Source organism: Aquila chrysaetos, chromosome 26, assembly GCF_900496995.4.
Source record: "Aquila chrysaetos chrysaetos chromosome 26, bAquChr1.4, whole genome shotgun sequence".
Classification (NCBI taxonomy): Eukaryota; Metazoa; Chordata; class Aves; order Accipitriformes; family Accipitridae; genus Aquila; species Aquila chrysaetos.
In genome coordinates, this window is record NC_044029.1 from 3997765 (window position 1) to 4016036 (window position 18272).

Sequence of the window (18272 nt, forward strand, 5' to 3'; positions counted from 1 at the left end):
ACCGCAGCTCACATACACGGGTTTTAAAGGACAAAAAATGCAGCTTTTACCCAAAAACAGAGGGGGAAAGAACTGGTATTTCTAAATTAGTATGAACTCCTCTACAAATAAACACAGGCTGTCACTATAAAGGAGCAGGTGAAGTGTCTCTGTTTCCTAAGCAGTAATGTTTAAGGCACTGTTGTAGACCTATTAAAGAAGCTGTCATTTTTGTTACCAGTAACTATGTAAAATTTTAATATGCAAGTCATGAGGTAAATATACATCACTGGAAGACATTGCGCATCTAGGCCTGAAGAGCCACGGGATTTAATTTACCTTTACAAACGAGATTCAACAGTCAGATTCACTGCAGCAGGAAGACAGATCATGACCTCTTATGTCAAGAAAACATCAAATACTCCAGATTGGTTTGCCGGTATGGAAGAACTTTTTAACACTCCAAAAAAATTGTTTTGATTGTCCCCACGAATTGTCCAATTGAATGTGAACTTTAAGGACACTAGGAATCATGACGGAAAATTTTACTCCATGCAAGAGGGCATGCCAATGGCAAAGAAAATGTAAGGATATATACTAATATTCACAGGTGACTTCAGCCCGAAGTTGCATGCTGCTGCTAACAGCAACAGAGACCATCAAATGCGTTTGACAGGTTCTAATACAGCTGAAGTCTAAACTGAAGGCTGGCACACTCAAAACCAAATCGCACCACGCACCTTTACTGAAGTTGTCACATTCTGTCCTGCAAAGAGTTGATGACTTCTTGCCCTGTATCCCAGCACTGACAAGACTATTTAAATCAGCACTGAAAGGCCAAGTTTCGTATTAAGGGTAAGACAGGTCCAGTTTCAAGACAAGAAATGGCAAATCAAGTTTGTAAAATATTTAATAGAGCAGTTTCCCAGCAGACTCCTGACCAGAATCATAACCAGACTTCTAAAAAGTATATATATTTTTAGATCTGAAAATTTGTCTTTATTTTTTACAAAATGGATTCCAGGAAGTTTAAAAGGCAATATCATAGAGGACTTGGGCGCAGAAATCAGGTGTCGTCATTCAAAGCATTCAAGTAGGAATATGGTAATATAAATATTTGAAAAGCATCTTTTATCATAAATGTTCAAAACAAAATGTATAACTCATTCCAAACTAAAAACTGAGCTTTATAGCACATATTTCCCTGAACAGAAAAAATAAGTAACTTTTGAAATATTTCTAAAGGCCTGAAAGCTTTTTCCTTGGTTAGTTACATTAGAAGACTTGCCTTTGATTAAATTCCTTCCTTTCCAAATACGGAAAGTATTACATCAGTCCACTGTTAAAACAGACAATATGTTGCAAATTAATTCTGGTATAGTATGTTCCAACAAAGCCTAGGATATAAAGGTGCTGAGGTGGCTTTGAGTTTAGTAGTCATCTCCTCTGCTGACAACCTCCTTGCATGTCGGGCGCAACAGTATAGTATGCTCAAACTGTGCTGTGTATGAGCCTTTAATGTCGCATAAGGGAGGATATGGATCCACTATACCCAAGTCGCACAGGTTCTTCAATGCCATTAGGTATTTACTCTCTCCCAGGCGATCTAGCCATCTGCGGCAGAAGGCAAGAGTACCAAAGTTTTCATTGATAACATTTAGCAAGTGTTTTGCTCTTGGAAGCCTGGAGAAAAAAAAACAGGTTTGAGAAGAAAGGTATCACCAGCAAGCATTCACTACAGAAATAAACCACATTAATTAAGACATTAGATTTCAAGGTATTTTAAGACTGCCCAGTCTTGGGATGTCTTTCTACATCAGTCAGGTGTTCTGTTCACAAAAGAAAGTGCATTTTCCTCCTGCAAAAAGATATACTTCAAAACAAATCTGAATGATGCCAGACACCCTGGGCATCCATTTCAAATAGGGGAAGTTAGATTGTGAACGTATCTGCATCTAACTACGCAAGCAAAACTAAATGCAGTGACAGGAATCTTTCTCTAAAATAAAAAAAGGACAATTCATTTTATAAAGAAAAATAGAATTCTTCCTGATCCAAAGAGGTTAATAATCTGAAGAAATCTAGGCGTAAGCTCGGTGGTTTAAAACGCTGAGCTGTACTTCTCAAGTCAAATACTCAGTAAGCTTTTTATTCATACTTCCTACAATATGTAAGCATAAAAATTGGAGATGTATAGATCTGCTTAGAAATAAACTTATTTCCAAACATAAGCAGTTCCTTTCCAACCCTTAGGCTAATTCTCACCCCCCCACACCTTTTTCATATTACTAGATTGTTCTGTGGAAACAAACTAGAACTATCTGGAAAAGCATGTCTGCCTGCTATGTTTCTAACCATAATAGCCTTCACTTCAGAAAAGTATGCTGCACTCCTAGAAATGCCAAAATAAAATCCCAGTGAAAACTGAAAATTAATGATCTATTTCACTTTATAGCAATATGCTGAAACAAGAATTTAAACCCCACAAAATATCCATACAAACAAAACAGATGACATGAATAGCTTGATATATTCTGGGAACAGCACTAAGACAAAGATTGTGGCACACAACCATAATACAGATGTTGATTAAAAAAAAAATTCCATACATTTAGTATATAGTCTAGTACACAAACGTAATCTATATATTATTAATCATAAAAAAAGTTACTAATGATAGGAAGATTGTTAAAAAACAATCTAGATTTCTGAAGACATAATGTATTTTCTCCATTTCCAGACTCTTTGGAGTAAGTCCATACTGTTCCAGACTTACAATCAGAGCGTATTTCATAACAAGAAAAATGCTAACGCCACCCTTTGAGTCCTCTGACAGCCTTATTAATTAGTGAAGAACCTGCATTGTATCAAATTTAAAAACCTAAGGAGGTGGTAGCTCTAGCACAATATACCAACAAACAACAACAAAATCCAACCTTATTGGCACATGCCCAACATCAAAGTTCTTCATATAATGAGAACACTCCATATCGTCATGAACAACACCTTTTCCTGTGCTACCGAAGGTTTCTATAGCATATACTTCACCTTCCTAAGGAGAGAAAAAAAAAGGGTACATGTTGCAGTATGAAAATAAGTGACATTGGGCCATTCTCAGTATAACAACTTCTGAATACAAGTAATTAAATGTGAATAGATTCAATCACCAAATCAATGTAGAGAAAAATTCAATACGGAGATTTCACACGGTAAAGTTACAGATATCTCCAAATCATCAGCTATTTATGTTAGTACCATTTTATTTGTTTCAAGCCATAAATATCAGCACATTTCTAGTCACAAATTCTCAAAGTCATTGCAGTTAAAACACTGTCAAAGCATACATCTAACATAGCTAAGAAACTACATTCTGCTGCAAAACATTTGCTAACTGGAAGTAATTCTCCTTTGCTATTCAGATAGAAGTCCTAAGAAATGTATAGTTTAGACATAGCAAATAGATGTTGATTACAGAGACTTACTGCACTGAAGAACTTTCTGCCCAATTTCTGCAAGAATTTTCTGGTAACAGCTGCTAGTATAAACCCTTAACCTGCTCATTTCCACTCCACAAGATGAATTTCTTCAAGAAATGAAGGTGATATATATCTGCAAGGGCATTATCAAAATTCTAGCCAAGAACATACTGAAACGCCATTATATAAACTCATTTCTGCCAAGTGCATTCACATATCCTTAATGGTAGGACTGTGAAAGGGACTTAACAAGATAGGGCATCAAACATTAACAGACAGCGGGAGCTGGGTTTTTCAGTTTAAGCTACTTTGAAAGTCACAACCCAAAAATAAGAAGCCATATGAAAAGCAGTAACACAGGCTTCAAATTCAAGACAAACTCTTAAAGATTCCCCTGAATATTCAACTGATTTCATTTAAAAAAAACAAAACAAAACACAAAACCACAAAAACCCACACACAATGCCACAAAAAAAAAAAAAAAAAAAATCACTTTACACCCACTTTTTCAGAATAAGTATCGTCAGAGTCTCTATTTCTCTCTGTCACAAAAAACTCATTGGATTGCAGTTTGATACTATAATTAGTACAGTACAGCAAGAGCTTGGCTATGCTCCACATTCTTCATTGGCAAAACTCACCGTCTTTAACGATGTGGGATTGTGTCCTAAGTAACCTACAGAAGCTGAAGAAATTAAAAAATGTCTTCTCCCCAGTGTCTGGATATTCAATTAAAACAATCTCAAAGCTCTGAAATCTTTAAGTAAGATTTGCTTAAAGAACACTTAAGTTTTGTACTAGTAATATACCGATGATGGATGATATACAAGACCTAACCATTCACTAAGCTAAAACGAGAAGGCCACGCAAGCTTCTTCTGCCTTCCTTTTCCAATACTCTTTAATCACTTTGCACACTCCTATAGATAAGATGCTAGTTAAAACTTTGTCTTTTTGCTCACATCATTAACAAGGTGATCAACAATTACGATACAAGTTTTGGGTGATGAGAGTGAGCCTACCTCACAAAACAATCCTGTCCAGACCACAACTGTTCCTATTCAGCTCTTACAAGTCTGTCTTACTCCGATAGGCTTACTAGTGACCATTGCCGATCAGTGATCAGGCTTAGAATGAAATTAAAAGCTTCTTATCTCATTACCAATCTTTTAAATAAGCCTTCTTATCTTGTTAGAACACAAGCTTACATCAAAACGGGGGCTAAATCTCAGGTTACGTATTTTAATACTGCCTTTCCAATTGGTAGTTTGCCACATCATGTACAGCAGTTTCTCTTCCCTGCTCCAAAACGCTATTCAAACATCTTTCATCCAGCCTCTCGCATTAACTAGAAATATGCTTATTATTTTGTATCTGCAAAGAAAAACTGCACTGGAAGCTTTTCAAGAAAGATACCATATCTAACTGCACTTGCAAAAAGTCATCCAAAGCTACGACACTACAGAGTTATTTCTCAAGAATTACCTGAGCAAGAGAAGATTGTTATTTTGTCTTTTTAATTATAGAGTGAACAAACAAGGAAAGTGTGAACGACTGGCAAGTCTAAACACCTTTCAGGAAAACTCTGGTCCCTCATGCTCACCCCCAAATCTGAATTCTTGTCCTTTTCCCTGCTCCTAAGTGCAACATTTCAACAGTGCATTTAAGTAACATATACATATTGAGAAATAAATACGCAAGAGTTTCTGTAAGCATCACTAAGGCCTTTCAGATTTCAAGGAGGGGAGGGGTTGTTGTTTGGTGGGGTTGTCTTTTCGTTTGGTGGGGTTTTTTTTTGTTTTTTTTTTTAAATAGCAGGGTTCCAAGGCTTCAATTTCAGAAAATGTTAAGACACCAGAACACTCCAGGGCTAAATGGAGAAGCCACCAAGATGAAACAAGAGTGATCACTCCTTTACAGTAACCCTACAAAGTACAGCAAAGTTCTTCCTCTGCTGCTATTATCCACCAGGATCACAAATACTACACATTAGGACCACACAGGAAATACTATTCTTGCAGTGACAGTTGGGGAAACTTAAGAGAAAGATCTAAGAACTCCATTTACCTCCATTCTTGTGGCTTCTCCTCCTTTCACAATGGGCACCGTTTTTCCAGCATGTATCCTATATGGCCCAATCGAGTGTCCATTCAAATTGCGAATTGGTTTCACTTTTGAAGAAAACATTAATATTACAGGTGATTTCCTAACATGTTAAACTCTTTAAAGCAATTTGGTTTGTTAGCCCATACTGAAAATACAATAGTGACTCATCATAGTGCAGAGGAACTAAACACAAAACTATCCACACATGTTGCACAAATTCCAGCCAAGACCCAAGTTAGTTTTGTATGCTACATAAAAACTTCATTATTAAAGACTAGCAACTCCAACAGTAACAAAAGTTTATTAATAAAGCCAAACAGCAGCTATCAAATCATTGGTACATTTTGAAACAGTCGTTTGGCCTTCATCTTATCTGTTAATGATACAATACTTCGAAGGATAAGCCAAGAACATTCCTCCAGAGGAATGGCAAGCCAGCCAGAAACATGTATTTATGCAAGTCACTCATACAATACTTCTGGTACAGAGGTCTTTTCAATACCATACAAATAAATCAATATTTCTACAAACATATATACTCTAAGAGCAACTATCCTTATATAAAGAAAAGAACTTGCCTTGGTATGTTTTGCCATCAATTTCAACCTCATAAGACTCCATAACTTCTTGTATGGCCTCCCCCACATCACAGAGACGTACATCTATTCCAGCACACTGAAAATAAAGTGCAAATATAAATGGAAAATAATTGCAAAGTTTACTGTAAAAGACTTGGTAAATGACTTACATAATGATCATACCTTTATTCCAGTATTTGTGGCATCCTTTACAGCTTGTAATAGTCTGTCATATTTTGGATTGAATGTGACTGTAAAAGCACAGTCAATAATACGACCTGAAATCAGCAGAAGTTAATTAGCTTCATAGTCTTTGCACTGAAGAATGTTCTCAAAGTTTTAATTCATAAATGAAAACTAACCACTAATATGTGTCCCAAAATCTATTTTGCAAATATCGTCGTACTGCAGGACTGTAGGATCCCCAGCATTGGGAGTGTAGTGGGCAGCACAATTATTCAGAGAGCACCCAGTAGGAAATGCAAGACCTGCATTTAAACCATTTTCCTTTATCAGCTTACGTGAGCAGTCTTCTAGTTTTTCACTAAAAGGCAGAGGGGAGGGAGAAGAAAAAAAAGAACATAACAGTTTTCATTAATATTTCTTATGATGACTTCAAATAAATCAACGCAAGAACAAAACCTCAGAAAAATATTCAAGCAAATGTTTTCATCTGAAATCTTAAACTACTTGTATGCTAACTAGAAGGAGACTCTAGACTGGAGAACATAAGTACAACATAATGATCTTCAGTTCTTGGTGTTGTTTCTTCTACCCTTTCTTGCGCAAAACTAAGTACTTCACTAGTCCATCCTTTACAAGCTACACTTAACTCATTCTTCCTGAGCAGCAGAGGTTATACAACTGAAGTTTAGGCAAATTAAATGCATTTTTTCAATTACTGGGATTTATGAGACTAGCATTTGTTCTTCCTTTTTTGTCTACTCTCGAGCTGTTAGCTACTGGAAAGCTACAGATACATGTCCACCAGCGCATGCATACTCCTATAGTGGCAGCAAATGATGTAAACTGCAGCTCACATCAGTGCACCATACTCTGATTTTATTTAAGAAAGCTATTCACTCAGAGCAATCTGGAAAAAGAAGAGAGCTTATTTTAATTGGCAAGTCCCCATAGTCTGAGGTACTTTAGGAAGAAAAGTCATGGTTTGAGAAAATTATTGCTTGTAACTGTAACAGTCAAACTGTGTAATTCAATATGACAGACTTGTTTCAGCCAGACAGTGATTATTAAGACAGCTGTCTTTCTTCCACTTTCCCTGATGGTGTATTATTTCTTTCCGTTATCCTCACACAGCTACCTTGGGGATCAACTCTGATTAGCTTTCTTACTATCCTACTCTTGTCAGCACAGTTCTCAGTCATACCAGGCTGAAAGCACCTGATTTTGGAAGCTAAACTGTCCTGGATCACTCTAGATAAACTGAAGGATAGAAAGTGGAATAGTTGGAAGAGTCAAGAGACTCAGTCCATGCTAATAATTTCTTTAAATTTTACCTTAATCAAACTCATGTTTCTCTTACTCCATTTGCTCAGTTACTTCTTATCAACTGAGAAACAGTTGATAACAACAAAGAAACATTGTGTTTCTCCAGAAACATCAGTCAGTGACAGACTAAACAGACAAAACCTTCCTGCCCTGGACTGAGTACACAGCCATGCCGGTTGTATGCCTCTTTGCCTACTCCCAGCCGCAGACTGCACCTGCACTGCTCACCCACATAGCTTTTCACTGACAATTCTGGCAAAAGCCAGGACGTTTACTACCACTATTGATGCTTCTCTCAGCACCACTGCAGAACTTATGTGCAAGAGTAGCCAAGGCACTGAACATTAAAATCAAGCATGTGCTCAAAATAAGTGAACATAACTGAAAGGTTAGCTTGAAATTCAGTATGATCCCAGGCCCTGTAAAGCTGCATAAGCTAAGAATATGTTATAAGAGGAAACTTAAAGGAAATAATTGGGGATACTAGTTGTGTACTTCAAACAGAAATCCCTCCAACACTCATGACACAGTGAATCAAGCACACAAAATTGAGACTAAATCCCTCCCCCTCTGAAAACTGAAGAAAAATCTACAGCAGGGGTCTTTGAGAAGACCTGTGTCCTCACCAGATTTCTATCATTGTCATTCCAGGTTTTATCCAGCTCATAACGTATTTCCTCACTTGTCTGTGTGCCTCTGCAGCCTCCCGAAAATCATTCCAGATTTCCTCACTGGCTTGGTCTAGTGCTTTCTTCTCTTCACTAGTTGTTCTCCAAGCAGCAGTTCGCCTTCAAAATAAATAAAGTTTGTCATGAAAAGTTACTGTAATCACAGTAGTCATTACAACTTCTGTCTAAAGCCTGCAAAGTGTTTATTAACCAGTCAGGTCTACTTTCCCCTTTGCAACAGAAAAGATCCTGATTTATAAAATTTTCAGGAAGGAAGCCTACTAAAAAAACAAAAAACAAACCACAACCCAAACTATGAGCACCACAGACTAGCACATATGAAAGGCTGTAACATTGCAGAAAAAAAAAACAAACACGTATACATAGAAATCAAACTCAGTTAGACCATGAACCGTATTATTCCCTTTACATTTTCAAAAGCCTTACCTCCCAACCCTCCCAAAGCCCAGAGAAGCAGTGTGCTTGAAGGATGCATAATACTTCTCAAAAAGACAGAAGAGGTGTATAAAATTCATATCAATGCCTGCAATTCTACCTTGAGTTTAGCAGGGCAAATCACTGCAACATGCTCTGCTCATGCAAAAAGTTTATTTTTTGCACAATCTTACTCATTCAGACACTGCTCTTCCTGTACGGAGAAGAGTCTCAGCACTGTAGTGTAGCTACTTGGCCTTGAAACTGTTACTGCCACAGAGACAATAAGCTCCTTGAAAATTTAAGAGCTTGCAGTTCCAGTATTACTTTTGCTCACCCTCAGAATATTGAGGTAGTAACACCTAACACAGTGCATAGTAACTACGACACATGCCAGGAAGTTATTTTCTAAATTTGCTGGATGGTGAGTTAACATTTGTTCCAGGAGAATACCACTCATTCTGGCTCTTTGGTAGGTTCATAAAACAAGTACAAGAATAATTTTCAATACGAGACTAAATATAAGATTAATTTTGAATGTATTTTTTTATTATGCAAGAAACCATACAATTAAGGTTCCAAGAAAGCAAACAAACAAACAAAAAAGTAATGTAAGCACTCCAGCAACTGTCAGAACTTAACTAAAAGACTACTCTTCTGACTACAAAGTAGAGATACCCTTCAAATGGTAAAGCCGGAGCCCTGTAATGATGCAAAAAACCCTGGTGATAACTCAAAAGAACTCCATACATGCTATGCAGGACAAATACTACTAAAAAACAATACACAGCTGCACATCCTGGTAGGTGGGTCATAAAAGAAAAGGGATGATGGACAAGATGGACCAAAGATGCTCAACTATGCCAAAGTTTCCAAATTTAGAAATTAACTTTTACCTTTATGTAAGTGGGCTGACTCTAAGCAAACAGCTGAATAGGATTACTTTTTTGAAATCCAAAGGTGTAGCTACTTACCCATTTCATAAACACACAACTTGGCTCCATTCTAAGAGTTTCCTTCACAGCCAAAACCCAGGTATGAGTGAACCAAGAGACTATGCCCTGCAATTTTGCTGCATTTTGAACTGAGTATTTATACAGTGTTAAGAAGCCTGCAATCCTAAAGCACAGTTGAAAAGATGAAGGATAACAGGCTATCCTATACAATTTTTCTCAGGATGACCAGAGGATCCAAATATTTTGAGACCCTTTTGCTTGTTTCCCTTGAACTTCCTGCTCCTTTTCAGACAAAGTAACAAGAGTGCAAAGGAGAAATCCCATGCTTACTTCAGGCTGCAACACCTGAGCCACCGACTGCACTCGGAAATTGGACTACTGCCAGCACAGTAGTCATGGCACAAGACGACAAAAAAGGTGTAGTGCAGAAAAACAGTGGGGAAGAGGGACTTGAGGATCCTCTCAGACTGCTCTGGATTCCAGCAGGAAACATGCTCTGGCAGCAAGCGCTGCTGACAGAGTCTGGGCAGCCGCTCTGCCACCAGTCACGGACTCAAGCGCAAACTCCAGTGAACTGGCAGGAATCCGTCCTCATTCTACCTACTGTATTTCAGCATATCATCACTCCATGCAAGACAACTGGGAGACAAAATAGCCTCTACATTTAAAAATACTGTATCAGACCCGAAGCATTTTGCTGTCAAAGGTGCACCGCTGCCACCTGGGAGCTCAGGAAAGGAGGCGACAAGAAATCCTGCTTGGGCATAAGCACTTCAGGACATGTGAAAAATCAATTGATCAGATAAAGGTCTCAAACCAAACATCAAGTCCTCTGACAAGTACATGAGCTAACAAGCTTTTCTGAGGATGGTTTCCTAATGTGTTGGCTACCACATAAGTCAGCTTAAGAACTTCATCTCTTGCTCCAAGCCATTTGTTCCCATCTTTTCACTCCAGTTCACAGCCCCCAGTTTTCACTAGTATGAATCTTTATAGGATAGTGCTGTAAACTAGAATTTAGTAATCAAAAAAAGAACTCCATAAAATAATTCCCTCAGATTATTTTAACCCAGGTAACAGCACAGGAGCAGAAACAAGCAGGCAGGGACAAGAATCCCTTAATCCCACTTCAACAAAATAAGTGTATCACGAAATATTGCTTATAGCTTTTCCACCCTCACTGTCACATCATTTCAAATTCAGGTGTCTTCGACAAAAAACGTAAGCCTTCAAACAGAACTAAATACCCGAGATATTTAGACAACAGACTAACAGCTTTGATATTTTTATAAGAATTAATTCTTTGCTATTTTTTCCCCTGAAAATTGAATAATACCCACTTCTAGTTCAGCTTCCTGCACAAAATACACAATTCTACGTTGATGAGAGGTAACTTTAGAAAGCATGTGACAGCAAGAGATAAGATTAGAAGTCCAACTCTTCAAAAAAATCAAAGACAAAACCCTACTGACCTCAGCATGAATAAGAAGTGGCACAAAAATGCTTCACCAATATATAAAATGAAACTATTATTCACAATAGGAAAATACCCTAGCATTCATGTCAGCTACTAATTTAAGTGGCTGCTTATGTTAGGAAATGCTGAAGTATCATCCTAAGAGTTAACTATTCAAATTAGGAAGAAAACTAAGCATGCATTTGCTTAAGCAAATTATATAAAGAAACTATTTCGGGATCCTTAGAACAGTATATTCTTCTTCCACAACAGAACATTCTTGGTACAGAAAAGATGCCCCACTTAAATCCTGTTAGAAAAAGTGGTTTGTTTTTGTTGTTTTGTGTTGTTTTTTTTGTTTTTCCTTTCAAATGAATAGTAGCAAACCCACAGTAGAACATTTAATCTTCAATAGCTGGATATGTAACAGAGGTGTAAAAATAGCGTGTAATTTGTTAATAAACTATGAACATGCTTAAGATGTTTATAATCTAATTTCCTGGATTGCTTAAAACGTGTCCTTCTGAACGTGGCATATGCATATACAGACAAACACTTAACTTATGCATGAAAGAATCACTCCTGAATCAGCCCTGTCAGGACTACCCTGTGAAAGTCCTTCATTAGCATGCTAATACTGTACATACAAACAAGGCAGTCATTTATAAATAAATATGAGCACACCTTGTGATCAAATTGAAGTCATTAAAAAGAAGAAAAGGCTTCCTCAAAACCAAATTTTAATCTCATAAAAATGAAACCCTATTATCTGTGAATATCTGAACACAATTTACAGGATGTACTGGAAACTCTTAACTATGTTGCTTACACTCTATGAGAAACAGACATTGACTTTAAACAACCAATAAATGCTTTAAAGTAATTTCATTCTGAAAAAAAAGTCATTGAAAACTAAACAATGCTTTCAGAAATATAAATATTTATCTACTCCCCCCCTGCCCCGCCCCGAGTTTAAACTATTTTTTCAGTTTTGATTTAAAATTTCCTGGGAAGTTTTCAGTAATACTTGGTCTTTTCATTCAGATTTTCATGCAATTCAAGCTGATTCCACCCTGTCCATGTCCCCCCCACCCCATTCGAGTAAAACATGACCTTCCATAACACTTCATGTAGGAAAAATCAGGAAACTCAGTCAAACTGGTATATCCTAGTTCCTAACAAACCAAAAGCAAATAGTAGTACCTTATGAAAACATAAGAGAAGCAAAGCACAGAATACACCACTTAGGCTTTTAAATTAAACCGTCTCATACTCTGAGACTGACATGTCTCTACAAAAAAAAAACAAAACAAAACAAACAAGAAATTGACATCTAGATGCCCCCAAAACTGCTGCATAACAGTGTCTCATCTCCCTAAATTTTAAAGCTTCACTCAGTTTTAATTCAGACTATATTTTTGTTAGAAGCTGCCTATTGAAATCCTGTTGGTCCCCTGAGCCTCAAAGTCCCCTGCCTCATGGCAATTCTGCTCATACAGGCTACACCTTAATTAAAAGGGCAAGGAAGGAGGAACATTTCTGGCCTGAAGACTTCTATTCATGAAATTCTTAGATGATCCAGGTTAAAAAAAGAAAAAGCACGTTACAACCCACTTTGTCCATTTAGTTGTACATTAGCAGTTTTGCAATTCAGCACATGCAGATGACAGCATTTATTTTTTAAGCTTAAAACACTCACCCATCTTGTGTTGGTGGGTATTCACATTCTTCTCCCTTCGGGAATATGTTGCTGGGAAATAGATCACATATTGGAATAGAAGGTGGATCTGTCTGGACTTTAGCTGTTGAGTATAATTTAAGAAAGTTTTACATACGGTACACTGGAAATAAGTATCTTATTTCAACCATAAAAATTAAACAGTACAAGTTATTTAAGATCCCCTTACTAGAATCTGGGCTTCCACCAAAACAAGATCCTATCACAATGCCCTCATATTATCTGGCCAATGCTCAAGGTGGCCTTCAAGGATACCAGAAGGAAGAAAACTCAGCCAAACTTAGCCTACAAATCCAAACTGCACCCCAAAATTTGTTTCAGCTGCCAAGAACAGCACTTACACATGCTTACACCAAATATTCATGCAGTCTATCTTTACTTTTGTGCTTGATACCTACGTCCTTTCTTCTTTTTCTTCTTCTTCTTCTTTTTCCCCGTTGCTCCATCTCCTTCACCCTCTCCATCTACAGGAAAGAAAGCGCTCAGGTGAACATAAAATAACCTTAAAGAACCAAAGAATTTTGAATGAGACACAAAACCATCTGGACTACCTGGAAACACTTCTTTCACAGCAGAATTTAATGGATTAAAAGACGACAGCTAGAAGCTGCCACCAAACTATTAGCATTTTCAGCCCCTACACCAAACACAGACCTAAGAAAATACTGTCTAAAATTGATGACTTAAACATATCACCAAACAGAGAAAAAAAGCAGCTCAGGGGAAGAGTTTTCAGAAAGTCCTACTTCAAATTCCTCTGTTCTCATGTCACCCAGAAAGATGCCTGGGGTTGGGGGAGGGCGTGAGAGAGAACTGTATTAGACACAACATCTAACAAAAAGCTAGGAACTACTGCTTCAAACCCATCTTCTGATGCTTCAGCTAAAGGAACTTAATGCATCTGGAAAGATCAAAAGCCCAAACAAATAAAGATGACAGCACTTAGGTCAGGATAAGTTTAATCTGGAAAGAACAGGGAAAGTCACAACCAGCACTGAGCAAAACCACTGCGTGTGGGAGGTACCAGTGGGAGGTTTTCAGAGAGCACAGCGTGTAAGCACTAAGAATTGGCCGCACCACGTTACAGTCACATCTGCACGTTAACAATAACTCCTTGGACTTCACATTTAGCTACATCTAATGCTTAGTTACTTCATATACAATGAAGTATTTATCTAATGTGGTACCATCTAACTAAACCTTCTGGACCTAACCACAAGTTAATTTCAAAATGGATTAAGTACAAGTCATCTACATTTAGAATAGTTACTTTTACCTAAAGCAAAAAGTAAAATTGAAAGAACTTTTAGAATCAAGTCAAAGCACTACCATTGTGAATGCATTTATATAGAAACTTTTATTTGCTCATTTATTTAAAAACAAAACCAAACAAAAACACTGATCAGTAGTTCCAGTCACTAGATTCCAAGCCCTTGGTCAGTGTCATCTGCATTTTTATGCTGTAGTGAGTGCTGTAATCCTACAGCTGGGACAGATTTCAGTAATGTGTTACCCCTGCCCCTCCCCAGCTCATTTTGGCATTAAGTATCTCATTTTAAATTTTGGTAAAAAATTGCAAGTATAACTTGCACTACTAGTGTAACTACAATGTCGTCCAGCCTACCAGATTATCCACCAATCCGTATTTCACAGGCTGCCAAAAATCCTTAACAGCACATATAAGTTCCTTTAAAACGTGGTAACTTTGCCATATTTCTCTTGACCTTGAGCTGTGCTCAAACCATTCATCAAAAAATGAACTAGACGTGACTCCAGTTCAGCAAGTGATTTTTGGATTTTTTTTTTTTTAAACGCTAGGCCTAAACTGCAAAAAAAGTACAGCATTTCTTAAATGTCGCTGTTGCTACCTGCTTATTGTGGCTTTTTCATACATCGCTGCACATGAATCTGCCAACTGCAAGGCAAACTAACCGGGCCTATGCTTTCACGTCCTTGAAGACTGCTGCAGACTAACTGTGCTGCCAGAAACATAACTACTGCATCTGACCAATATCCTGTTTGTCTTCAGGTTATTTAGCTGGTAATCAAAAAAATTTTCACCAGAAAAGCAATTTAAGATCTTTGCAAAACTAAAGCAAAACTACTGCACCTGACCAATATCCTGTTTGTCTTCAGGTTATTTAGCTGGTAACCAAAAAAATTTTCACCAGAAAAGCAATTTAAGATCTTTGCAAAACTAAATCCCAACCTCATGCCATTTTGGTATAGCTGTTTAATAACTTAGCCTAGTATCATGCAAAAATGTTATCTATCAGCATGTTTTAACACTGCAATGGAAATCTGAAGAGCACTTCCTAATCTCTCCCAGATTTCAAAAGGTATACAGTCTCATTTCTGAGGCCACTCAGTTACGGGCTTATCAAGGGGAAAAAAAAGGGAGGGGTAGATATTTTATTGGTTTTAATCTAACACAGCACCATGTCTTCAGCAACTCCTCTGAAACTACACAATTAAGATGGCAAGTGGTGAGAACCAGTACAAGCAAAACCACACAGCTGTCTTCAAAAAACTTACAGCAATTTTTATTTTTCTGCAAAAATACTGTTTTTCTAAAAGCACATCCAAGTCTAATATGTGGAAAAAAGGAAGATTATTATTTCAGAGATAGCTCCACTTCATTTTTTTAATACTTTCTAATACTGTAATACTAACTGCTAACACAGTAAAAAGCATAAAAGAACAAAGCACTTGATCTGCGACTAACGATGTTACTTCTCCTGAGATTTTTTTGCATTTTATAAAGTTTTCACTACCTTCCACAATACTTCTTACTTTCATTGAAACGATGGCAAAGCACATATTGTATTAATTATCTTTCAACACTATAACCTGAAATATACCGTAAAACAAATAATCCATCAGAATATACTTCTACGGAAAGTAACTGCATAAAACTGGATGCTATATATAGATTAATTATGTTCAAAGATCAATTTCTTTGTAATTTTATATGTCAACTAAGCTTTCTAAGCAGAACAGTAAGAACCATTGTAGGATGCTGAGCCAACTTTAAATGCTAATTCACAAGAAGGAAACTAAATTACTAACTTGTAAAATGTATTTTCTTAAATGTCAATTTCTATTGAGAACCACTCATCAAAACAAAGGAAAGACAGCATTTTTATCTAACATTCCTACAGAAAAGATGCATCCAGCCTGGATTTCAATACCAGACACTTCCAAGGCACTTTCTTAGAACATCAGCTGCATAGCACAAGCAACACACAAGGTGTATGCCTTGCTGGTGTATTAATCTCTCCCCAGTTCAGTTTTAATGAAAAATTAGGATTACAGAAGAACAGGTTTCAAGTCACTGGTAAAGACTCTAAGACCTTCTATTAATTAAAATGCTCCCTTAAAATTTTCTCTATATTTTTTGTTCTAAGCCAACAATAAGTGACATAATTTGGAACGTAAATTTATAGTGATGATGGTAATGCAAGTGAGAATGATTTATAGCTTACCTTACCTTAAACTAAACATTTCCCTGCAGTGATAAGATCCTTGAAAACAAGAAGCTTTAACAAAGCTGTTATCCCTGTTATTTTTTATATACATGCACATCTAAATTGTTGCCAAAAAAAGTAAAAAGTATATATAGTTGCATCTCAGCTCTGCCAAAAAAAAAACCACAACCAAACCCAGAACGCATCTGTAAAAGGTTTGTTAAAATGGGAGTCTAGGAAGACTGAAACTGGAAGTGTCAAGAGAAAAGATAAGTTACACTTGCCTTCATCATCATCATCTTTTTCCTTCTCCTCCAGTGCTTGCTTATCCAATTGTTTTGCTACATCATCAAGAGCACCTTCCATTTCTTTATCTGTTTCTTGTCCTGCTTGTAAAATTAAAGTACGACTTACAGTAAAAGATAGCTCCACATTAGTAAACAATAGCCCCCAAAGCTTTATAGAAATATAATGTGGTACTCATTCTACAGATACCAGAGCACATGCTGGTTTTTTTGTTATTTTTTTTTTTTAAAGCAGACCCAAGGTGTAAGATTATAGGGCACTACAGTGACAGGTACTGTTGCTGAAACTCGCGTATAAAGGCAGCATTATCCAGACGCTTCCGATTACTTTTTTTCTGCCAGGGTAACTAATTCTTCTTGCCATAGCAGCAGCCTGCTCTTGTGAGATAATATGGGCGTGAAGTAGATAATTATAAACGCACAGCACGGTCATCACTAACTACTAGCCTGCTAAAACAAACCCAAACCGTAGTTCCTTTACGCTATTTGCCCAGACTTGCACCAGCTCCCTCGGAGAACTTGGGAGGGGTACAGAGACTCCATCATGCGGGATGACTTTTACAGCACCAGCCTTACGCCTTTCCCCCCCTCAGGGCATAGGAGGGGATGAGGGAAGGGGTGGCTTCTCCTGCACGCACCGGAGCAGGGAGGACTTCCCTCTCCCCAGCTTCCCTGGTGCTGAACGGCAGCAGCATCCTCCCAACGCCCGCCAGACCCCTCCTCGTCGCGGGGGGGGGGGGAATCCCCCACAGCCCACGCAGCCGCCGCGGGCCGGGACAGCGGCCTCGGTAGCACCCATCACCCGCCCCGCGGGACCTTTTAGCCACCCACAGCCGCCCGCTGAACCGCCTACGAGGCCCGGTCCGCCGGGTCACGGCCCCCCCCTCAGCCCGCCCCGCCGGCCTGTCAGCGGAGGGTCCCGGCGCGACGCGGCCCGGCCCTTACCCGCGGGGCCCGCTTTGCCCTTCTTCTTCTTCTTGCGCTTCTTCTTGGCACCATCCTCGGCGCCGAGCCCCGCCGCGCCGCCCTCCGCGCCGTCTTTCTCCTCAGGCTCCGGCGGCAGCTCGCCGTTGAGGTGTTTCTCCGCCTCGGCGGCCGCGCTGCCCGCCTGCCCCACGCCCGCCATGTCGCCGCGGCCGCGCCGCCTCCCACACACGGGGCGAGCGAGAGGGAGGGAGCGAGCGGCGGGGCCGGCCCTCCGCTCTATGGTGAGCGCGGGGCACGCCGGGAAGGCTGGAGGACTCCGCCAGGGAGGGGCGGAGGACGGAGGGAGGGCTTAGGGAGCTGGCAGGTTTTCTGCTGGTGTAACCATGCTGGCTAAAAATACTACTTTTTTTTCTTCCTCGCCGGTATATTTTAACACCTCTTGCCTGAGGTGTATTTATAGTATATAGTATAACGCAGTTTGTAGCTTAGAAAGGTTATAAATGGGTCTCACCTTGCATAACTTGGGTTTTTAAGTGCCTTTGCAGCCCGGTCTTTGCTTAGGAAAACCGGTAATGCCTTGTTACCTCGCTGAGGCACAAGTTGGGCCCCCCTGGCCCTGCTGGGGCTGGCCGCTGCCTTCGTTATTCCCCGCCATGGCTCAGCCCCAGGGGCC

General features: G+C 38.8%; 1 protein-coding gene across 1 annotated transcript; it reads right to left on the reverse strand.

The window, feature by feature from the left end:
- Positions 1–871: 871 nt before the first annotated feature.
- Positions 872–17907, reverse strand: METAP2 (methionyl aminopeptidase 2). Its single transcript, XM_030002977.1, has 11 exons — positions 17618–17907; positions 16652–16753; positions 13299–13364; positions 12862–12964; positions 8274–8435; positions 6501–6682; positions 6322–6416; positions 6139–6235; positions 5522–5625; positions 2916–3031; positions 872–1662 (listed from the first exon to the last, which is right to left on the reverse strand). Exons 1-11 carry the CDS (start codon positions 17796–17798, stop codon positions 1410–1412), a joined length of 1461 nt encoding a protein of 486 aa, XP_029858837.1. The 5' UTR covers positions 17799–17907; the 3' UTR covers positions 872–1409.
- Between the last annotated feature and the right edge of the window lie 365 nt (positions 17908–18272).

What these genes read in the sequence shown, in the direction of transcription:
- METAP2 (XM_030002977.1), bottom strand. Translation starts at nt 17,798, where the DNA reads ATGGCGGGCGTGGGGCAGGCGGGCAGCGCGGCCGCCGAGGCGGAGAAA. An exon ending in GGGCAAAGCGGGCCCCGCGG is followed by an intron (nt 16,754 to 17,617) that starts GTAAGGGCCGGG and finishes TTTTACAAGCAG; the next exon opens with GACAAGAAACAGATAAAGAA. An exon ending in TACCCACCAACACAAGATGG is followed by an intron (nt 8,436 to 12,861) that starts GTGAGTGTTTTA and finishes TTTATTTTGAAG; the next exon opens with GCGAACTGCTGCTTGGAGAA.